Source organism: Macaca thibetana, chromosome 10, assembly GCF_024542745.1.
Source record: "Macaca thibetana thibetana isolate TM-01 chromosome 10, ASM2454274v1, whole genome shotgun sequence".
Lineage (NCBI taxonomy): Eukaryota > Metazoa > Chordata > Mammalia > Primates > Cercopithecidae > Macaca > Macaca thibetana.
This window is the reverse complement of record NC_065587.1, coordinates 13,528,107-13,551,470: the sequence shown is the minus strand read 5'-3', so window position 1 is coordinate 13,551,470 and position 23,364 is coordinate 13,528,107. Positions and strand designations below refer to the sequence as shown.

Below are 23,364 nucleotides of genomic sequence, written 5' to 3'. Positions count from 1 at the left end.
CATGAGCGTCTTTCCTCTACACCTGCACACCAACCTCAGGTATGCCAGCTAAATAGTAATAGTCACGGCAGACACTTATGTGTGCTTTGTACGGGGCTCTATTCTAAACGCCGATTCCTCACAATGACTCTGTGGGGTAGTACTGGGTTTGAAACTCATTTTTTAGGTGAGGAAACTGAGGCACAGAGGGTTACACACTTTGTCCAAGTTTCTACAGCTGGTAAGTCCACAGCAGGAGGGATATTAACCACAGCACTGCACTGTCTCTAACAATATCATCGTCTTTTTAGGTTTCTGCCAATCTCATGAGTGAAAAGCGATCAGGAGTTTGGCAAATTCATGTCTTGTTTTGTATTTCTCTGTTGTTATCAGCTAGGAATAGGCACGGGAACAAATAACAGAGACCCAAGCCAGACATTTATTGCTTAAGTAAAATCAGGAGGACGGCAGTCTAGAGCTGGCATGTCAGCTGCACTCCATGGTTTTGGCCACCCAGACCCCTCCTCTTGTTACTTTGCTGTGTGTGATCTCTGTCTCCAAGGTCTCCTCACCGCCCTATAAGGCTGCTGGAGCCCCAACCATCATGTCTCGTATTCCAGCCACAAGAAAAAGATAAAGAAAAAGGAAATAAGGGACACCTGTCAGCTGCCTTTTTAGGACGATTCCTGGAATCTGCTACTTCTCATTGGCCAGAACTTGAGCACGGAGCCTCATGCTAGATGGGAGTGTCTTAGTAATAGACCACATGCCTGACCGAAAATCAAGGGTTTTGCTCCTATGGAAGAAGGGAAGGTGGATACTGGAGAACAGCTTGTGATCTCTGCCACAACAGAGGAGTATCTTTGCATAGGTTTCTTGGCCATTTATATTTCTTCATTTAAGAATTCTTTGCCTACTCTCCTTTTCCTCTCACACTAATCATCCTTTTCTTACTGATTTTTAGCCACACTTCTCATGGGAAACTCACTACACTTCCCAAAACCATCTGTAGCAGTGCTTGGCTCTAAGAATTTGTGTCAAAATCAAATGGGAGCCACAGTGATGGGCCCAGCTCAGCACCTGGCTCACATTAAATGCTTCACAAATGTCGGCTTCCTTCCCTTGAGTCAGAGGTTGCAAAAATGTTGGCGTGCCCCAAAACCCCCTAGAGTGCTAACAACTTGGGGCCCAGGCTCGTTGAAAGACAGGGCCTGGGCCTTTGTGTTTTTACCAACTTCCCTGGGTGAGAATGATACATACTGAAGTTTGAATTTGTCCTCAATTGTTGACAAACTCTATACTCTCATTGACTTCCTCTTGGTCAGCAGCATGAGCATGGCCACTCCCTCCACACATCACCCTGCATGCGTCTGAAGCCAAAATGAAGTCCCACCACCAGCCTTCTCTTTGCCAGGAGAAAAAGCCCCACTTTCTCACTCATTCCTTGCGTGGCAGGGTTTCCCAGCCCTTCTAAATGCTATCATTCTCAGCAGATGGACCTGGCAGGTCAACCTCCCTGCTGGCATAGTCACCCTGGACTGACCGTAGCCTCTCCAGGTGGAGTCTGGCCAGTACGGGACAGCCCAGAACCCTCACCTCCCCCAGCTCAGACCCCGTGATTCTATTCACATGGCCCACGGCTGCATCGGCCCTAGAAACAGCTTTATCACTCCGTGAACCTATGGTAAGTTCAAATTCCCCACAGTCTCCAGGAAGTAGGAGTTCTGTGTTGATGGTTACATCTGCACATGCTACAAGTGGCACGAAACCTTTACTCAAGTGAGTTCAAGCAAGAGACATCAGTTCACATGAAAAGGCAGAGGCACGCAGGTCCAGGTCCCCCGGGGCGAGCCTCAGTCCACAGGGTCTGTTCTCTTTCCACTTGGACATGTGAATATTTCACAGAGCGGGCCCTAGTGTTTCCTAAACTGCAGAGTTTCAGGCATCTGCATCCCGATTAGATACAACCATTTCTAGAGGAGGATTATGATATCCCTTCCTTCCCTTGCCCATTTCCTCTTCCTGGTTGGAACTGGGTTCCGTGGCCATTCCTAAGCCAATCACTGGCAGGGGGAGTGGGACTACCATTTCTGGCGGGTGCCAAGATCCAGAGGCATGAGTGGGTGATGGACCTTCCCAGCATGACTGGAAGAGCCTGTGAGATGATTTAATAGATGAGGGGCACAGCCAGATGTGGGCCCACTGGCTGCTATCATCCCACAACTGAAGGGTGGTGTGGCTTGCACCCCAGAGGGGATGGGTACATGGAGAGGAGCAGCCAGATTCAGATGAGTTTTCAAGGTCAGGTCAGTATGAGATGAGGGGAAGGTGGAGACTAGCTCCAAAAAACGACCCATCATGTTGGCTTGAGTGGCAGGGGACTGCCACTTACATAGGAAGCAGGAGGATTGGGGGCTGCTGGGCTAACTGAGATGGACATGGGGCTGGAAGCCACCACATATATCCATATGTTGGTATTGGAAGCACTGAGACTTGGGGGAGTGCACTAAGTAGGGAATCAGTGAGTCGACACTTTAGTACCCCCGGGACTGTCTCCAGCTGTGGCAGGAATCCAAGTGAGAGATGGAGACCTGGATTAAGGCCACCCTGCAGAGAATTGAAAATATAACTTGTAAGACTCCATGATCTAATCCAAGGAAGGAGGAAGGGAAGGAGAGGAAAGAGTTGAAGTAATTCCCGAGTTTGGATCTCAGAAAGGCTCAGATGGTGTGAGGTCGCTGTCACTGACCCTCAGCACAAGGGGCTCGGCTCTGCTCTGACTGGCCTGGTCCTTCTTGGGAGCCTTCCCCTGGCCTCCCTGGCCAGGCCACTGCCACTCCCCTCTTCCTTTACCCCACTTGGAGGTTCTCCTGGCTCTCGGCCCTCTATGGCGCCTATTTCTTTTGAACAAAACATCTGCTTCCATTGCTGTATCTGCAACACTGTCGCAGCCTCCTTCATTCAGCCAACATTCTTCAGCGGCCTCTACCTGGGCCAGGCCACGGTATGAATGCTTCTCAGCTCTCAAGGCTTCCGTGCCTCGATGCAGCTTCGTGAAGCAAGTGTAGCTCACTCCATTTCACAGAGGTGGAAATTGAAGCTCTGGAGTTCGGAGGAGCACTCCGAGGCCCAGTGCCTGACCACCATGGGGCAGGGCAGATGAGCCCCAAACTTGGAGCCTACCCTAGGAAGTTTCTTGGCTTTGCTCAGGAAAGAATTCAAGTGTGAGCTGGTGGTGGAAGAAACAGCTTTACGGAGATGACAGTGTTACAGCTCTGTGATTGCCCCTGCAGAGCAGGGCTACCCCACGGGCAGTGTGCTGAGAGCAGCAGCTCAGGGGCAGTTCCACAGTCATGTTTATATCCACTTTTAATCACCTGCAAATTAAAGGGCAGGTTATTTAGAAATTTCTAGAAAAGGAGCTATGACTTCTGGGTCATTGCCATGGAAAGGGGGGGCAACTTCCGGGTCACTGCCGTGGAAAGGGGTGGTAACTTCCGGGTATTGCTATGGACACAGGTAAAACTGATGGTGCTGGTGGTGGGCATGACTTCTGGAGAGAGGTGCTTTCAGGGCCTCTTCCTGTTTTAGCCACTCTTCAATCTGGTCTAGAGTTGAGTCTCCATCTCCTACCTCAACCACACTCCTTCCCTTGACCCTGGTGGTCAATCCAGCCCTATGTTCATAGCCTGGCCTGGGGTGTCTCATCATGGATTTACGGGTGTAGAGGCAGCCAGGCCTGGGATGGGGACATGAGCCCCTGGAGTCAGGGAGAGTGGGCAGCCTGGCCTTGCCTATGTTAACTAGCATTTGTTGGGCCTCAGTTCCCTGGTCCATACATGGAGGGTAAAAATAACTACCTTTCCCTCATTAAGAGTACAGCAGAAATCAAATGGCCTCATGCCTACCTCATGGCCCTCTTGTGAGGTGTCACTGGAAGCTCTGCGTGTGAGCACAGTGCGGACACACAGTGGGTGACTTGTCCCTCAGTGAAGTCCTCCAGGTAAGAGCCGTGGACCACGTATCTCTGTACACCCCACTCCACCCCCGCTTAGCAACCTCTGTCCGGCTGGCACAGGGACAGCTCAGGGACAGACTGAGGGGAGTCGATGAGCAGCTGTCAATGGGGACTCAGTGGGGAGACTTCCACTCTCAGGTCCTAAAGTCAGAAAGTTCCTTAGACCGAAAGGAGCTGGGAAAGCAGGGGCCATGGACCGGAAATGGGAGCTGCAGGAACTGAAATATACAGAAGCAAAACAGGAGGCAAGAGCAGCTCTGGCCACGAGGCAACAAAGCAGAACGAAGAAGAGGTTCGTACAAGGCAGAACAAAAATGGAGATGAAGAACCAAGATGGCCCAGAAGCCTCACTGCAGTGGGCAGAGTGAAGCGCAGCGTTCCCCTCTAGTGCTATGTGATGGGTGGACTGTGCCCCCTGGAATGGTGTTTACAGCAGAGACCGAGCCACTCGAGGCTCCACTGTCTCCTAGGGTTACTTCCCGCATTGAACCCTCACCTGAAGCATATCAAAGGACCTTTCTAATAAACAGCTAAAGGACAGCCACATCCCGGCAGCTCCCCAGAGACAGAGGTGCTGTCTCCTTCAGGCTTTTCCACTGCAGGCCCCAGCCAGGGCTGGTGCCTCACATGGCACCTAGAAGAAGACTTGTGAGTTGACCCTCAGAGCAAGAAACTAGGAAAAGCAATGGGGCCATGCAATGCTGCTGAGCAGCAGAAGAGAGAAAAAAAATATGTTTTTTACTTAGCTGGAAAGGGTAAAAGGAAGATACCCCAAATGTAAAGTGACTTTCTGAGCCCCGCTCCTCCCTACCCCTTCTCCTGCCTTCCATGAGTAGCCGGTTCCATCCCGCCTTCCTCCCACTCCCAGGAGAAGTTCCTGCCAGCCCCACCCAACTCCTGAGCCCAAGTGATGCCATCTCCCCGTCCACCTCCCCAGTCCCCACGGGGTCATTCCCTCCTCTATGAGCAGCCTTCCAAGCCCACCCTGCTCCTGCCCAGACACAAAACAGCAAAACCACTTCCTCTTCCTTTTCCTCCATTTATAGCCTTTTCCTCCAAGCAGTGGGTTCATCCCACACCATCTGACTTCTATCCCCAGGCCCCATTAACCCGGAGCCCAGGCCTCCCCCTAGTATTTGCCAGGCCCGGGCATGAGTACAAAGGGAAGCCCAAATCCTGTGTGTCTAAATACTGAAAAGTTCTCCATTCAGCGAACAAACTGTTAGAATATCCGCCTGCCTTGACAAATGTACCTTCACGATGACCTCTAACAGGTTTGAATTTCAAATTCCTGACCTCCCTGAATGTGGTGGCCTATGGAAAGTCAAGTCCCATTCCCTGGCCCACAGGACACCCTCTTCTCACCCACAGCACTATCTCACAACTTAAAGGATCTCATGGGCATGCATAGCGACCACGACCCCACGCATTCAAGCTCTGCCTATAACTCCCACACACAGCTGCTCCTTGGTCATCTCTCATGCCTAAGAGTGCCCACATGGGTGGCACGGTCCACCCTGGGAAGGACAGGCCTTGGAAACATGCCCAGGGCCCCACTGGACAGTCAATCCTGGCATCCCAGGTGCTTGGAGCATGGTCAAATGGAAAGTGTCTGGGAATGCCCGTGGGCCCTGCAGGCTCATCAGCCTGTGGGGAAGAGCAGGAGGCTAAGGGAGAGTCAGAGCAGACCCTTCTCACATACATGCCCTGTGGCAGGGACCCCCTTGACCCTGGTCCCGCCTGCCTCCTCCTCCTCCCGTCTCTGGGTTATAATAGAAATAACTGGCAAATATGACCTCCTCTTCCCTGGTCATGCTTCCTATGACCACAGGAAGGCTCTCCCCACTTCCAACCCTTATTTTTGAGGCTCACTCTTCTCATCTTTAAAGGAAGGATTTGGAGCAGGTATCTCAGCAGGAACCAGAATTTTAGCAACAAGACAGGGGATGCAGGGGTTGACAGGGCCGCCACAGGCCCCGGGATTATTGTACGGCTGGCATCTCTCGACACTCCACTAGCCTAAAGTTGGGATGTTTGGCCATGCCCGATCTGGGACTCAGGTCTTTGGGCCCTGATCTCTAGGGGGAACAGGCAAAGTTTGGGAGTAAAGTGGGTTGGAACTCCTTCCAGCTCTTCTGGGTATTCTGTGCTTTCTTGGGGCAATTACTGTCTCTGAGTCTTTCCCCCAAAGTGTTGAGCAGGGGTGAAGCCCCTACTTCACGGAGCTGCTGAAGAAATGAACACACCCTGGTCCACGCCCCGGATGTGAGGCATCAGCCCAACCCTGCCAAATCCTCTTAAAGCTGCAGGACAGATGTTTGGGTTCTGCAGATCAGATGCTCTTCTGAGAGCCTTGGAAGGAGGCAGTGAGGCAGAGAGATGCTTCAACCGCCATCATCCCCGCCCTAGGATGAGAGTCCACAGCCCATTGCTAGCACCCAAGGGGGTACCCATGCAGCTGCTATGATCCCGGCACCAGCAGCCCAGGGCCCCTCAAGGGACCGTTTCGTTCCCTTAGCAGCCCCATTAAGCAGAAACAGGCGGCAGCTTCCTTGGTGGGCCAGTCCCGCGCAGTTACTTTACAAGTCAGTCCAAAAAGGCCACCCTCGAGTCTGGTCTGCAGCCCTCCTGACAATTCCATCCACCTCTTGGTTTCCTCTTGTGAATTTTTTTCCTGCTTAAATTAGTTACAGAGAATTCTGTTCTCTGCAATAGACCCCGGACTGAGGTTTATATATTCACAGCCATGGTGCTTAATATACGGGGACTGGGCCATACAACTTGTTTGAAAAGTGAGAAGAGAGAGGGGTAGATGGGTGAGTTTTCTCCCCTGGACCATTGCAGATTCTGGGAGCTATGGAAATCAAGGGATGCGAGAGTTGCTGGAGGAGTTTCACCCCACTGGGAACTCCTTTACATGTGCCCTTGCTTAGTTTGACAAGGACCGGGAGGACGGAAGATGCACTGTCTGAGATGCAGGTGAGGGCAGTTTTAGAGGAGGCCGCGAGAGAGGGGGGTTTTGGGGTGGGGACTGGGTAGGAATGGGTGTTGTGGTGGGCTTGGTGCTAAGGAGAAGGGAGAGCTGACAGCAGGCTGGGGCCCCAGGCCTAGGGAAAGAGAAGGGGCTGCCAGCATATGCTGGAGAGGCAGCCCAGGCCTCAACTGGAGGTTGGGCCCTAGGAGTCAAGTCATGAAACCCTCCAGGCAGGAGTGGTGGGGAAAACAGAAAAGCCCTAGCTTCCTGACATGTCCCCACATGCCTGAGGGACGGGGCAATGGCTGAGCTCCCACCATGGCAAGGCCAAGAGCAGCCTGGACAACAAGGAGCAGCGGGAGGCCAGCACCGTCACCTCCAATGCACACCTGGCATCAGGTCTCCTTCCTTGCAGACAAAGGGCCTTGGGAAGGTGGCTCATGGGGCCAACCAGTTCCCCATGTGGGAGTCCTCAGATGCAGAGACCAGGAAGCTGCAGATGGGACCTGTAATCCAGGGGAACTGGGGTAAAGTGAGACCAAGATCAGAACTCAGAATTGGATTCCCCAGCCCCACAGCCTGGGAAGAATGTGAAGAAAACACCTGAGCCAGCAGGGATCACCTAAGTCTCCCTTGGCCAAGGAGCAGACAGTAAAGGCTTTCCTGGAAAAAGGGGCTTGCAGACCCCAACCTCACGACACCAACAGGATGGAAGCCTCGGGGAGGCCAGGGTGATGGCGGCAGCAGGGAAGGAGCGCCTGGGATTCAAGGCCAGGCACAGGGCCACGGGGCAACCTCAGGGATGAGGGGCTCCGGAAAAAGCACAAGGGCTGCCAGGAAAGAGCTGGGGGTGCAGAGCAAGACAGACTGGCCTGGCCACAGCCCCACTGGGACAGCTGCACTGGGCCTGTGTGAGGGCACTCAGAGGGGCCAGGGGCCTGGTGGGGCCCAGGCAGGAAAACGGTGAGGGGCCAAGCCCTGGGTCATCCCAGAGGGTCCCCACAGTTCAGCCAACTCCCATGGATGCAGAAAGGGAGCAGGAAAGCCCCATGGACCACGAGAGCCAGCAGGACACAGCTCCTGTAGACATAGGCCAGGGATGAGTGCCACACTGTGACACCAGTCACAGGGAATAGCTCAGAACGAGGGAGTTCATTTAAAGCAAGCCATAACAAGCCAGGCCGAATCCAGGGGCCTTCCTGGAGGAGGGGTTGGTAGCAGTTGGAGAACAGGAGTTCTGAGAAAAGGGCAGGTGGGCTCTGCCTCTGGGAAGCAAGGAGGCTCGGGCTGGGCAGTGGGCTCCAGGCTGCCTCCGAACAGAGGCTTGGGCCGTTAGGCCTGAGGTCACTGGATGCTGGCCTGAGTGCTTCAGCCTGACCAGAGAGACAAGGCATCTCCTAAATCTGAGAAGGAGCAGGAGCGCTTCCTGGCTGTGAACAAAATGAACAGCAGATGGTGGGAGGGCACCAGAGGAGCGGGTGGGACAGGGGTCCAGGACAGGCTGCCCAGGTTGAGCCCAGAGGAAGACCAGTGGGTCCCACAGAGACCCTGGACCCACCAATGACAGCAGCAGGAGGAGGCCAGCCTCTGAGATGCTGGGCCTGGGGCTGAGTGCCTGGGGCCCTGCCTTCAGAGACTAAAGGAGACCCTGAGAACCAGTGAGACCCAGTGATCCCCTAAACCCTGCAGCCAGCCACAAGGGCTTCTTTTAGGCCCACCTCTGGAAGGAAAACATTTATAGTTGTTAAGGCAGGGGGAACTTGAGGGAGGGGAATATTCAGCTAAACAACTAAAGAGAAAAGGAAGTTCCTGGCCCAGCAGCTACAAGGGTCACCAGAGTCACCTTGGAACTGTCAACTCCTTCAAACCAAGCCCCAGCAGAGCCCAGGGAGCTGTGCTGAGGACACCTAGCTTCCTTGGAGCCCTGCTACGGGGAAGAACATTAAAGAAGCTGGAGAAGGAAGCCTGCCCGGGCTGGAGAGGGCTGGGTGGTCAGTGAAGTCTGAGTTACAGATATCTTGGAAAAATAGAAGGAAGAAAAAGGAGGAAGAACTTATATACCAGCAGTTGAGCCCTTGGGCGAGGCTTGGGAAGAGCACCCCACTTAGAAGGCATGACACAGAACGTGTCAAAGTGGGGTGCCCCTGGCAACAATGGTCTTGTCTACAGCACCCAGACCCTTGTCCCACCTGAAATATCCAGTTCCTGGGGCCCAGCCGACAGAGCAGCTTTAACCCAACATTGTCCACAAGGTACAGCCACACTTCGAGACATTCGTCCAACAGATGGAGGAACTTCCCTTCACCCCAGGAAAAATTACACGTTTATGCCATAACGTCACCTTTTTGTCGTCTACATTTTGTGTCACGATATCTGAGCCTGCGCAGTGTTTCAGATATTCGCCAATGTCCTTGAGCACTTACAAATAAATAATGCTTATTTGTAAGGCATTAATTCAGAATTGGGGGTTTTAAGTGATGGCTCATATGTTAAGATGCAAGCACGGGTGAAAATGTATGGGCTCACAGCGTTTGCTCGGTTTTCAAATGATTGAAGCGTGCAGAAAGGGAAGCAGATATGCCACACTTATGAAGTGGGGGGTAGCTAAGGACATTTCCCTAATTGCCTTTGTAAACAGGACCAAAATTAGCCCAAAGCCCCAAAACACGTGTGTTAAATGTGCTCCGTTTAGAAACAGAATCACTTCTGAGTTGAAATGAAAAGGCAAGGGTGTTTGCGTTTGTAACATGAAGGAATAAAAGTGACTTTCTAAGCCTGAGTAAGAATTGTTTGGCCGGATCTCCACCCACTGGAGCAAAGCCATCCCGGAGGACACTTCCACCCTCCCAGGGGCCACAGGGTTCCCCCCGCCCAAGGCCAGCGGAGGCAGCCGAGGGGAAGGGCCTGGACTTGGACTCCCGAGGTTCGTGGACCACTTTGATCACCTCTTAAGTTTCCTGAGGAGTAGAATGAGTCCTTCAACAGAAGCAGCTCCTGCTGATGAAGAGAACGGGGACCCAGTGCGACAGGCAGGCAGCTGAGCAGGGGTTCCTGGAGCCCAGGGTTGGGTCTGGGGACCATAGGGCAGCCCTGGCTGAGGGGCCTGAGGGGACAGAGCCTGTCAGGGTCCAGGGCCTACCCCTCTGTGCTTCCCACAAATGTGTACCGCTGTCCTCCTCCTCCTCCCTTGGTGCAGGCTCACACTGAAACCTCCCTCACGAAGGAGGCCTGGGGCTGGCAGGAAGCAGAGCAAAGGAGGGACCCTGGCTGGCTGTGGCCCCTTTGGGACGGCTGCACTGAGCCTGTGTGAGGGCACTTGGAAGGGACAGGCATCCAGCTGGGGCTCAGGCGGTAGAAGGTGAGCAGCCTCAGGCTCTGGGCCATCCCAGAGGGTACCCAGAGTACAACCAACTCTTAATGGAGATAGCCGGGGGTGGGGGCGGCAGGACAGACTTGTGGGCCGCCAGAGCCACTAGGACACAGCTCCTGCAGACCTAGGGCTGGGCTGAAGGCCACAGGGTGACATCAGGGAATAGCTCAGACCCACAGAGTTTAGAATACCCCATAGCAATCCAGGGTGAATCCAGGCCTTCCTGGAGGAGAGTTTTGTCGCAATTGGAGAAGAAGAGTCTGAGAAAAGGGTAGGTGGGCTCTGCCTCTAGGAAGCAAGGAGGCTGGGGCTGGGAGGTGGGCCCCAGGCTGGCCCCGAACAGAGGCTTGGGCGGTTCAGCCTACAGTCACTGGACGCTGACCTGAGTGCCTCAGCCTGACCAGAGACACAAGGCATCTCCTAAATCTGAGAAGGAGCAGAAACCCCGAAGGACCAGAGAGGATCGCTTCCCAGCCACGGAGGATCGCTTCCCAGCCGTGGAGAATGGCAGCAGATGGTGGGAGGCCACCAGAGGAGGGGTGGGCCAGGGGCCCAAGACAGGCTGCCCAGGCCAGGCGTGGAGGAGGACCAGTGGGGTCCTACAGAGACACTGGACCCACCAGAGACAGGGGCAGAAAGAGGCTGACCTCAGAGACTGTGGTCACTGACTGGGGGCTTTTCTCCTGGGAAGCAGCTGAAGTCTAGGAATGTCCCCACATGGCCCTGCCTCCCTGTACAGGGCTCTGAATCCCGGGGTGTGGGAGGCCAGGGCAGCAGAAAATTGAGTGAGAGTACACAACAGAGGGACGTCTAGGCTTTTGGGAAGGGAGGTCATCAGGCTCCCCACCCATCAGACGCTATAGCGTCTGGGTGCACAGTGACCCTGGACTTGAGTTTCCCGCTGGCCCCCTCTGTCTGGCAGACCCCCTTCTTTTTCCTTGACTGCAGGCAGTTACCCCCGCCGTCCACTAAGGCTTAGCCCCATGAGTGGGGCTTCCAGTGGGAAGGGAAATGGGGAAAAGGGCACCGAGGGTCATGGCGGTGCAACGTGGGAGGAATACAGCATAGACCGTGGCCCCGTAGCTTTAAATAAGAAATTTATTGCAAATATAGAAATTGATTCTCTCCATACAGGAATCTCCGAGTTGAGGAAAACAATTTCGTGCCATTCAGTTTTAAAACAGGAAATTGAGGGGAGGGAGAGAGGCAGATATAGGGAAGAGAAAATAAAGTTAACCCCCACCCCCAAAAGAAGAAAAGGAGAGGGTTCAAGGCCCTCAGAGGAAGTAAAGGTTTGTCACACAGCAAGGGTTCACAGGTTCAGAGCCCAGGGCCTGAGCCCAGCTCTGCAGGACCCAAACCAGGTGCCCAACCACAGCCAACTTGGGGACTGGCGGCTCCGGACAGAGGGAGGGAGGGAGGGAGGGAGGGAGGGAAGGAGGGAAGGAAGTGCGGCCACCACTGTAGGAACTCCAAGCCCCTGTCCTAGCCCTGTGCTGGAGTGTGGAGTGGCAGAGGGGCAGGAGGAAGGAGGAGCAGGCCCAGACCATCCTGCCTGCCCTACAGGACCCCCTTCCTCTCCCTCCTGCTCGGCAGGACTGCCTGACCTTTAGTGAGGGCTGAGGCTGCCTCTGGAGGCAAGCAGTATGGACCCTGGTTTTGTGTTAGAGGTGGGAGGACCCAGGGTCGGGGGGGAGTGTGTCAGGATGGAATCTGAGCGTGAGTTAGAGGAGGTCCCCTCTCCTGGGGCTCAGCCACCTCCGGAGCAGCCACCTCGTCAGAGAGGAGAGATGGCAATGGGGTCGGGCAAGGCTGCCCCAACCTTCACACTGGCTTCCACGGGCAAAGTAAACCCCTCAGGGCTGAGCTTCCCCAGGCTCCCCAGTGGCTTGCCCCACCCATCCACATTCATGGAAAGGGGGCTCTGCTGCGGCCAGGAATGGGCAGGGGCAGAGTAGTAGGGGACAGAGGCGGGGCTTGGGGGGCAGGCAGCCACTACAACCCCACTCCCTCCAGTCTCGTGTTCACACCCACCCACCCACCCTTCTGGCTCCTCTTGTCATTCAGAGCTTGACTCCCTGTCCCCCCATCCCACAAGGGATGCTCCCTGCCCAGCTTTGCCCCTCCCCACCCCATCACCCATTTTAATTTTCTGCAAAAGGTACCAGTCACTAGAGAGCATTGTGTCTATCCCTTCCCTGCACTTAGGCCCCTTATAAGCCGGGACCTGTCACTGTTGTCCCTCATTCCTGATGCCATCCCGGCCTTAGCACTGTCGCTACCTCGTTTCTTGACTCTAGCTTTCCTTTCCTCTCCTTTCCTTCTCTGCACTTCTTTTCCCCTCTCTGTTCAATTTCCAGGAGGGGGTGGGGCAGGCGACCAACTTCCAGTTGAGAACATGGATGACTCTCAGCCAGCCTGACACTCCCCACTGCTGCTGCCTTGCCCCAGCTGCCTCCCGAAGGCGATCCAGGCCTGGCCTTCCCAAGTGGGTCTTTTTACTCCCACCCTCCTCACTCCCCTGACAGCCCTTTTCCCAGACCTACCCAGACACGGGCTCCCCAGCCTGGACGCAGGCTGCCCCCACAGGCCTCCTGCACTGCCCCAGGAAGGGAGCCCAGGTGAGGAATCTTTGGTGGGCAGAGAGAGACTCCTCCTGCCGTGGGGAGAAGCAAGGCCGGGACCTGTGACGAGGTTTCCCCACCAACCAGGCTTCCCTGCCTTCCTTCCAGACCTCTGTGTTTTGCTTCTGGAAGGCCATAAGCTCCAACGGAGGGTTAGCTGCACCTGCTGTCCCCTCCAGGAAGGAGCAGATCCATCGTGCTACTTCCCAGAAACAGCTTCAGAGGAGATTCTCCAACAGAGGCAGGCAAGCCCAGGTGTGACCTCGTTCGGGCCCAAGGCAGGAGGCTTCCGTCCAGGGCGCAGCACCCACATGTCCTCCAGCCAGCTTGGCCCCTTGCTCCACCGAGCCCTCATCTCCCCTCCCTCCCTGTGGCCCCCCTGTCCTCCTCTCCTGGTGTCTGCCCTGCTGGCCTGCCCCAGACCACAGCCCAGCTCCACCATGCTCATCACCATCACAAACCCAGACCTTGCATGGCAGCGTTTTGTGAATACTTCCTGCCTGCCTGGGAAAAACTCGTCCTGAGCAGGATGCGGGACACAGATGCAGGCCAGCCTCGGGGTGGGCTCTGGCCTGGCCGGGAGGCCAGAGACCCGAGTTTAGACCCTGCTCGGCCTCACAAAGAACCACGTGAACTGGGTGTTCAAGGCCAGTTCCCCTGGTGGATGGTCAGAGTCCTGCTCTTTAGAAGGGCCCCTGTCCCCGCAGTCAGAGAGTCTGACGTTTTGATAGATATCTTCCCGCAGGAAGGATGGGGAAATGGTAAGCCCGGGCCCCCAACTCCTGCTGCCGGGAACCCTCCCTGGGGCCCACCCCAGGCGTGCTCCTTCTTCCCACGGGTTCCTTTCTCAAAGCCCCCAGCCTCTGCATGAAGCCCCCCAAGAAGCCTCAAGCTCCTGGCCTCCTATACTCAGCAGTGTGACTGATCCTCCACCCCAGCTGGCCAGCCAAGTCACCAGGCCCCTGTCTGGGAGCCCTGACTTCCTCATCTGCAAAACGGGAACAAGCGGGACTGACAGACAGTCCCTTCCACCGGGACACAAGCCCTTGAGGAGGCTTCCCTGGGGCTGCCCTCCCTGGCATGGAGGAGGGGAAGGAACTAGGGACAAGGGAGGTGGCAGTGGAGAGAGGGAGGGAGGAAGGGAGGTGGCACTTGGGCCCAATGCTCGAAACACAGGAGGTGGGTGTGGGGCAGGGCTGTGTCTTGGTGGCACCTGTTTTGGGTCTGTTTTCGCAGAGCTGACCCCTCCCTGGGTTTCAAGAGCTGCTCGTCAGATCACAACAGACGGAATGTGGGAAAGGAGGGCATCAGAGAGGGGGCGGGGGAGTCTGGACAAACTGGCACATACACGACAGATGTTTGCTCAGAAAAATACAGTAAAATCGTCATGCAAATATAACAGGGAGTCTGCTTCCTCACACCCCTGGCTTCTCTGCCTGCTTGCTTTTCTCAGTTGTGCCGACTGGGTGTGAGGAGGGGTTGGGGGGCAGGTTTTGGGGGCCGGGGGAGGGAGGTCTGCTCCGCGCATCCATGCCGCCCCCTCCCCTCCTCGCCCCGGGAGAACAGTCTTTTCTTTGCAAACGTCACTCTCCAAGTGAGCCCTGGGCTTTGTTCACCCAAAGTTGGTGTGAGAGAGGTGCTCAGCTGAGCCCAAGCCTCCTAGCCCTCTGCTGTCCTCCCCCACCCCCTGCCCCCAGCAGGAAGGTCGTTGGGGTCCCCTAGGGGATGGCACTAGCTTTCCTGGTCAGAGCCCCTCCCCACCAACAGTGCCGGTCTTGGTGCCACTCCAGTGCCTACCCTCACCCCTCAGTCACACTCCCCAAATCTCAGGAAACCCATGTGGGCCACAGGCCCAAGACTGGAGGTCTCCGGCAGGGCCGTGGGGAGAGCCAAGGCCCCCCCATGCTGAGGTGGGTGGGAGCCAAGGGACACGTTGCTAGGCAGGCAAAGCTGCTAGTACAAGCGTTCCCACACCCCACTGGCCCAGCTCCCACCCAGAGGTGAAGGATGATGGACTTCAGCCCATCAGCATCCTGACTGGTCAAGACCCCAGTATCAGGACCCCAGATTTGCCTCCCAAAAGAGCTGGCCCCAGGAGCTGCTGCCAGGCTGGGCCTCCCTCACCACCCTCACCACCCTCTGCCACCGCCTACACGGACAGAGAACGCCAGAGCCCAACGGTCACTCTGGGCACCAACTGCCAGGCACAGGGTTACCATGGTGACAGAGGCCGCCTGGGAGGGGGCAGGGCGCCACGAACCCAACTGCTCCCCGCCCCTCTCGGGTGGGGGCCTCACTGTTTGTGCTTTGTTTGATGTTGGGTGGGGGGTCAGAAAAAGGGGAGTGGCCATTGCCATGGAAACATGGGAGCCCCTCTGGCCAGGGGGCCAGGCCTGGATGAGCAGCCCAGAGTGGGTGGGTAAGAAAGCCCTCCTTCCCCGGGTGGGCAGCTGAGACAGGAGCCGAGATCCCACGATGGGGTCGGGCAGGTGGGGACGCAGGCCATGGGGACAGGCAGGAAGTCCCCCATGACAGCTCCTCCCTGCAGCCCCCCAGGCATCACAGTGCACCGCTGCCCCTCTGCAGTGGGCAGGGGTCTCGGAGGACCAGAGAAGCTGAGGCCGGGGACCTGCACCTGAGATGTCCTGGTAGCTGGCCTGCCCGCCACACGCCCTACTCTTCCCAGGCCACGTGGAAGACACTTGAAGTGGGCTGGTGGAATGTCGCCCTGCCTCGGCTCCTTTCCCGTCAACGGGACCCTCTCCCTTCTCCTGGGCGCTGGCGTAGGGGGCAAAAGCCCCCCAGGATTCTGAATCACAGCTGCACGCTCTGGGGGCACTGTCATGTGGCTTTCTAGGAAGAAAAAGCACTGCCTGATTCTCAAGTCCCTCAGCCCCAAGGGGAGAACTTCAGAAAGGGATGTAGGGTGGGTGGAAGGCGGGAAGGGGTCCACAAGGGAGCTGCAGGGGGTCTGGGACAGGACTGGGCTGGGAAGTTGGGGGACTTGAGGCTAAGCTGCTGTGTGACCCTGGGGTTGTCAACTCCCTTCTCTGGGCCTCAGTTTTCCCCTCTCTAAAGTGGAAGGAGACATTGCCCATTGTCTGTCTAATGCTAAATCTGCAGGTGACTTGACCCCCAGCTTGGGAGGGGACCCTCTCCCTACCCCAGAGGGGCTTCAGTCCCTCTCTACCCGAGCCTTCTTGGTCCCCACACCTGTTTCTAGCCCCAGACCCCCAGACCCCACACCCTCTCTTGGCTTCCTTCCTCCCCACGCCGGCCCCCGGCCCTGCACACCCCAGCAGAGTCCCTGGGCAGCACAGTAGACGACTGGTTTCGGTATCAGTTTGTAAACTTTAAGGAAAATGTGTCTCTGTTTTCCTGTCCGTTATTGTCGGATGTTGGTTTGTTCACAGTCGGGTGGTGGTCAGGTGTGTGTGTGCGTGCGTGCGTGCGGGTCTGCATGTGCGTCCTCTCCTGGGCCTCGGCCCCCGAGTCTGCTCCCCGCCCTGGCCGCCTGGACCCTTCCCCCAAAGGGCCCCCAGCCCTCTGGCTCCGACCTCACCAGGGAGGAAGGGGGGTCACAGCTTCTGCTGGGCCGAGACCCCCTTCCAGTAATCGAGGATGTCATGCAGATCCTCATCCTTGGCAAACTGGACCTTCTTGCGCAGGGCGTGACCAGCGGCCATGTACACCTCCTCCCGGTGGTGCTTCTTGTAGGGCCGGAAGCGCTCCCAGATCTTGTGCGTGCTCTCGGATGAGTACTCAGGGCTGGAGGAGTACCCTGAGTAGTAGTGTCTGGGGGAGAGCTGTGAGTAGGCGGAGTCACGCTTGGAGCGGGTCAGCGGCTTGAGGAAGGACACGCGCTGGCTCAGGCTGTCGGCGCCCTCCTCGTAGTACAGGGCGGGAAAGCTGTGCCGGTGTTCACTGCAGTGGTAGGCTGGCTTCACCTCCAGGTGGTGGATGCCGCCGCCCCCGCCGCTGCCCCCACCACTGCCCGCCGGCACCAGTGGGAGCCGGTCCAGCGGGCTGTTGAGGGGGCTGCCCTTCTCGATGTACTTGGAGTCGCCCTTGGCCAGCCCTGTGGCGGCCGGATGGTCGGGCACGTCCAGGCTAAAGACCTTGGCGCTCTTGATGGAACCACTGGACGACACGCTGCAGGTCTTGCGGGTCACGGCCGCGTCGGCGCTCAGCTGGCGCTGTAGTGGGTGGTGGGAACTCTCCTTGTAGGGAGGTGAAAGGAAGCTGGGCCGCTCCAGGGCCCCGGGGGCAGTGGCTGAGGAGGCGGCAGCAGCTGCAGGGAGGGACTGGCACTCGAAGGCCAGCTCGGGGTCCCCACTGCCACTGCCGCCTCCCAGAAAAGAGGCCGAGTCCAGTTTGAGGGCATCGATGCAGTTGTTAATGATCTGGTTGACCTTGTCCACCTCCTTGGCAATGGTGGAGATCTCTGCAGCAGAGCCCTGGCCGTTCTCGAGGTCCGGGAGGTCATCCTCGGGCCGAGCCAGACCATCCCCACCGGCGCCTGTGCGCACCTCGATATAGTTGCCTTTGGTGGCCACCTTGGGCGTGTCCAGCCCAGCCTCCAACCCCTTGGCGGCGGGCAGCTTCTCCCCGATCATGGAAGGGATGGAGGCCATGCGAGACACGGGCAGCACGGGAGGCTCGCCCAGCTTCTGGGCGGCATGCACAATGGAGCCAGCATCCACATCAGCTCCATAGCGCATCTCCAGGATGGTCTTCTTGACATTGACGGACTTCTGCTTCTCCTCCTGCATGCGCCGCTTGCGCAGGCAGTAGTACACGGCTCCCAGCACGATAACCATGCCGAAGAGGCAGCCCAGGATGGTCATGATGTAGTGGGTCGTGGTGGAGGTGCTGGGCGCCAAGTCTCCAGGGACGGGGTCCCGCGTGGTGAAGGTCAGGCAGGTGTGGTTGAAGCGGCGGCTGTTGCGCAGCGAGGTCACGCAGAAGGTGTACTCCGTGTGCGCCCGCAGTTTGTCCAGCGTCACGATCTCCTTCTTGTTCTTCAGGGTCATGACGTCGGAGAAGTAGCTGTTGTTGTACTGCACCAGGACGTACATCTTGCTGTAGGGGTGTGGGATGATGACCACCAGGGTGGCCGAGGTGAACGTGACGTGGTGCAGCTTGATGGCGGGCCCTGCCGACGCATCCGTGGTGGACGAGGCTGGTGGCTCCACCGAAAGGATCTCATCGGGGTTGAAGCCCGAGTTCTCGTCCGGCTCCCTCTGGGCGTCAGTGGAGTAGGGCGTGGGGTGGCTCACGGGCCGGGCGGGCAGTGAGCCGTTCCGGCACTTGGCCTGGAGTACGGTGATGGCGTTGAGGCTGTGGTAGGGCCGGGGCACCAGCAGCGGGTAGCCGGCAAACTCCCGCGGCGACTCGCACTGCAGGCGGTCGTAGTTCTTGGTGACGTTGTTGAAGACCACGAGCCAGGCCAGGAAGCCGAAGAGATCGCACTCACAGTTGAAGGGGTTGCCGGCCAGCTCACACACCATCAGGCTGGCGAGGCTGGCAAAGGTGGCGCCGTCCAGGCGGCTGAGGCGGTTGGAGGACAGGTCGATGCTGATGAGGCTCGGGCACTCGGAGAAGGCGGTGGGTGTCACCACCTCGATGAGGTTGTGCTGGACAAAGAGGAACTGCAGGCGGCTCATGCCGCGCAGCATGCCCTCCGTCAGGTTGCTAAGCTTGTTGTAGCCCAGCTGCAGGACCTGCAGGCTCGACTGGCCCAGGAAGGCACCGTCCTCGATGTAGGAGATCTCGTTCTTGGTGAGGTTGAGGTCGGTGAGGTTCCCAAAGCGGTTAAGTGAGGAGTAGAGCACGGCTTTGAGCTTGTTCTCGTTGAGCCGCAGGTCATGCACGGTGCTGTTGATGTGCTGCGGGATGGTCTCGTAGGGCGGCTGGTTCTGGCTGCAGATGGCCAGCCACACGTAGCCCTTGTCGCCCTCAATGAGCCAGCAGTCGGCACTCACGGCACCCGGCCGGCACACGCACAGCAGCGCCGCCGCCCACAGCCCCAGGCGCAGCATGGCGCTGGCCTTGGAGTGAGGGGCCGGGGCAAGGCAGGGGGTGCCTAGCGGCCAGAGACTGGGGCTGGCAGTACAGTCCTCCCTGGGGCCGCCACCATCTTGGGGGCAACCCCCAGCACGGGGGCCCCAGGCAAGGTGGGTACAGCTAGTGCCAACTGCTGGGGGCCTTCTAGGGTGCTACAGCAGGCACTAGGCCTGGCTGGGGCTGGGGGCCCCACGGCAGGGTTGCTCCTTGTCTCCTGCTAGGAAGGTGCAAGAGTTCTCAGGGCTTGACTTCCTCTCCCTCCTCCTCCTCCTCCTCCTCCTCCTCCTCCTCGTCTTCCTCCTTGGCTTCCGGGCTCAGAACTTCAGACGATTCCCACAGGAAGCTGGAGAGTGCCGCACTGAGCAGGGAGTGAGAGAGATGGGGGCAGGAAGGAAGAGACCCATCTGCACCTGGTTCCTGAAAGGCAGCATCGAGAGTGGGTGACAGATCAGTGTGAGGGCTCAGAGCAGCCCTGTCAAGCTCCAGCGCAGGCCCCCCGGCCCTTCTCCACACCCCGTCCCAGGGCCTCTGTGCCAGCAAGCACTCCGGGGTCTCTGTTACATCAAAGAAGCGGGGTTGGTGGGCGGCAAGAGGCAGGAGGGGGCCCAGGGGCTGGGATGGAGGGAGACAGAAGAATAGTGGGAGTAGGGGCAGAGTCTGAGGACCATGGGCACAGAAGGGACACCGGAGAGAAACAGGTGGGCACAGGTGCAGACACACACCCCCCAGCACCCTGGAGACCACGCTCGTCCCCCCACCTGCACAGAGACCCACATGCCCCCACATGAGCCAGACCTCCATGGCATGCACACACAGACAGCTACACACACACACGAGCACACCTACAATCTGCACACGACAAGCAGGCGCATACACACATGTCCACGTACCCAAGCGGGTACCCCTGAATCCAGATAAAGAATTAAGAAGCCCAGCAAAATGCCTCCTTTCCTCCAGGCCCAAAGATAAATAATTCATTTGTTGTGTAACTGCTCTTGTTCCAAAAATAATTCCCTTGTCTCAGCTTCCATGGGGGAGGGGGAGTAGAACATCGCAACTGTGGGGCCCCCCAAGCAGGGGGACGCAGAAGCCAGGGTCTCCCACAGTGGGAGGGCACGGGGAGAGCTCACCGCACAGGCAGAGCAGAGACAAGGGAAAGAAACGCAAGCCTCTGGGAGGCCAGAGGTGCCCCAGTATCATCTCCCCAAAGTGCCTTCCCTGGCACACCTTGATCCTTGGGAGGGGGCCAGCCTTCTGGAATAGCATGGCTGAGGCCCAGCTCCCCTTCCATGGCTGGAGAGTCAGAAGCCCAGAGAGGGACAGAGATTTGCCCCAACTAACACAGCACAGCCTGGACCAGGATCAAGGTTCCCAAGGCACTGAGCCCAAGCCAGAAGTCAGGAGGCCTGGAGCCCCACATCTACTCAGCCCAGTCAGCCAGGTAAACCACAACATCTTCTGAGTCTATTTCCACAGCTACAAAGTCGGTCCCTTTCCGGCCCATTTGATGGGGGAGAAGAAGCAGGGGACTCACGCTGCCCATTTCCAAGATGCAGAAGGGCAGGGAAGCACCACGGGGGTCACAGCAGCAGACCATCTGCATCAACCCTCACTTTCCAAGTGGGGAAACTGAGCCACAGACTCAGGGGAGATTTGGCCAGGTTGCCCAGCAAGCTGGACAGAGCCCCTTGGACAGACCCCAGCCCCAGCCCCTACCCTGTGCTCTCAACTATGGAAACAGCCCAGCAGGGGCCAGGGATGTGAAGATTAGGTCTGAGAAATCCACGTTTGGACACAGAAAGTCAGAGACTTTTCACAAGAGCCACCTCTGCCTCTCTCTCCTCCTCCTCCTGGGAAAGTCCAGGAAAGAGCACTTAAAACAGTTTTTAAACCTTTGCCATTAAAGCAAAACCAATTTACAGCACTGAGCCCCAGAGGGCTGGAACAGAGGAAAGGGAAATGGGTGCGGAGGCGGGGTTAATCCCACAGGAAGTCCGAGGTGGGGATGGTGAGAGGTGAACAGGGAGTCCAGATGGTCCGCTGGACTAAAGGCTGACGCTACGTCAGAGGCTGTGATGATCTGGACCTCTGAGGCCAGCTTCACACCTCCCCAGTCGCTACAGAACCAGCTTGGGGGGTGCCACAAGGCAGCCAGGCAGCAAGGGGTGCCCAGGCAGCAGACAGCAGCTCCGTTCTTGGCTGTGCTATGCAAAGGTCTCAGGGCTGCAGAGACCTTGGCCCCCTGTCCAGCATGGCCACCGGATCCTAGGGCACCCCAGGCCAGTTCTATTCCTCTCTGAGCCTCAGTTTCCCCTCCCACAGGTAGCAAGGTTGTACTGGAATTGCTTGCCACTTCAGAGATCCACGAGCCGGCCTGTCAGAGGACCCTCGTCTGCTCCAATGCAGTCCCTCCTCCTCATCGGGGAATGTCTGAGGACCGCATTTGTATGCAGGTGCACACGCAGGTGGCTCAGAGTGCTGATGCTGGGGTGTGCTGACGTGTACAAGTCAAGGATGTGCGGGCAGGCGCGTGTGCACACGTCCCGTGCATCCGCTGCGGGGGTACGTGCTTGTGTGTGGAGGGGCGGGAAGGTATGCGTGTCGGGGACGTCCCAGGGAATGCAAGCACCCATCTATGTTATAGTTGGCATGTTTAAGTACATGTGTGTTCTGTGTGTTCTACACGTGTGTGTGCCTACGTGCAACTCCAGCCCCTCTCTTCACATCTGAGTTGCTCAAACCAGCATCCCCACAGCCAGACCCAGGGTATTGGGCAAAGTCAAGCCGTCTGGAGCCCTGGGAAAGCCCAGGCCCTGCCGAAGGATGGGAGGACGCTGAGCGTGGAGGGGCGTGAGAGAAGACGCCCACGTGGGAGGGGAGCTAGCCCCCCCACTAGCTCTTCCCAAACAGTCCAGGGTGGGCAGAGGCCCTCCGTGCCCCAACCCCAGCCACTCGGAGCTCTGCCCACCTGAGCCTCAAGGTGACCTGTCTGTGGCCCTCGCTCCTCTTCCTCCTGGTCTCCAGGATGGCTTGGGCTGGAACCAGCTGCCACCCACCCCCGTGACTCAGATGGAGCTGGGAGGAGGCTCCCATCGCCCTGTCCCAGGTGCATCAGCTGCCCGGTCCCCATCCCGGGCTGCCTGCCTGCCTGCCACCCGTGGAGACCTGACGCAGCCACGGAAGGAACAGAGAGGCCGAGGCAGAGAAGGCGCTGACAGCAGCACTTGGCCCCTGGCCCAGCTGCTCACACACTCAAGGTGTGGAGGGTGGGGACGCCAGCCTGTCCTCTCAGGTCTGAGGCTGAGGGTCCAGTGGTCACATGGCCAAAGTCATGCCCTTCCCCTCCTCCCATGAGGGTGGTCCTCCCACACACACAGCAGGGGGGACACGGCAGCACCCCACATACCCAGGTGGTGAGAGACGGGAAGAAGGGGGGCGCTGCAGGGAGGAGGCGAGCACTGAGAATGGTGTAAAAGCAAAAATATTAAGACAGCTGAGCAGAGACAGACAGAGGAGGAGAGAAAAGGAGAAAGCGCGTCTGAGACAGAGGCACCGATGGTAGTGAGCTATCTAGATGATGGATGGGGGGGGCGGGGGACATGGGCACCTGCTTCCCTTCCCCGGCCCAGAGGCCAGGGAGACAATTGACACCTGGTCTGGCTGAACCACCGGAATGCAGCCTGTGACCAGCCCAGAGGGAAGGGGGAGCGGCGGAAGCAGCTGTGGGGCGCAGAGTCCTCTTCTGCCCAGAGCCTTGGTGGCACAGCCCAGGAGGGGTGCAGCCATGCAGGCAAGCAGGCATTGAGGGGTGGCGTGTTCCAGCAAAGAGCAGTCCGCCCTGGCCTGACTGGACCCTTCCCCTAGAGCATTTCCCCATTCAGGTCCCAAGTGCCCCAGCAGCAGCTGTCTTTAAGGGGCGCTCTCTCCTTCCACCACAGAAGAAACAGCTGCACAGCCAGGGTGCATGCCGTTATCGGGGGCTCCTGGTCTGCAGGTTGCATGCTGTATGACATCCCCTCTCATGGGGACATTCGTGGGCAGAAAGGAGAGTCAGTGAGACCCCACAGCCCTTGCTGCTCTGAGGGCAGAGCTGGTGGTGCAGGGGTCTCAGTTCAGAGCTGGGCAGGACCGCAGACCCCAGAGTCACTCTAGGCAAATGCCTCCCCTCTCCAGGTAGTCAGCTGCCCAGTGATCCCGCTGGGTTTGTGCCCTTTCCACCCGGGTGCTCCAAGGTCCCGGGCCCCTCTCTGGACTCAGAACTGAGAAGACAAGGGAGTCCTGGATCAGCCCCACCCCTGCCGCCCTCAGAGGGCAAGCCTGGCACAGTGCCTGG

The 23,364-nt window shown here is 57.7% G+C and overlaps 1 protein-coding gene across 4 annotated transcripts in view; it reads right to left on the bottom strand.

The window, feature by feature from the left end:
• The window catches only part of ELFN2 (extracellular leucine rich repeat and fibronectin type III domain containing 2), a 76,553-nt gene that overhangs the window by 4,739 nt on the left and 48,450 nt on the right, over window positions 1-23,364 (bottom strand). For 3 of the 4 annotated variants that reach the window (XM_050806184.1, XM_050806183.1, XM_050806185.1), the window contains one exon: window positions 12,655-19,448. The exons of the other annotated variant lie outside the window; for it this stretch is intronic. In XM_050806184.1, coding sequence (XP_050662141.1) covers window positions 16,544-19,006 — 2,463 coding nt within the window. In that variant the 5' untranslated portion in view covers window positions 19,007-19,448 and the 3' untranslated portion in view covers window positions 12,655-16,543. Of the gene's footprint in view, window positions 1-12,654; window positions 19,449-23,364 lie in introns of those variants that run through there. 4 annotated transcript variants of the gene reach the window in all.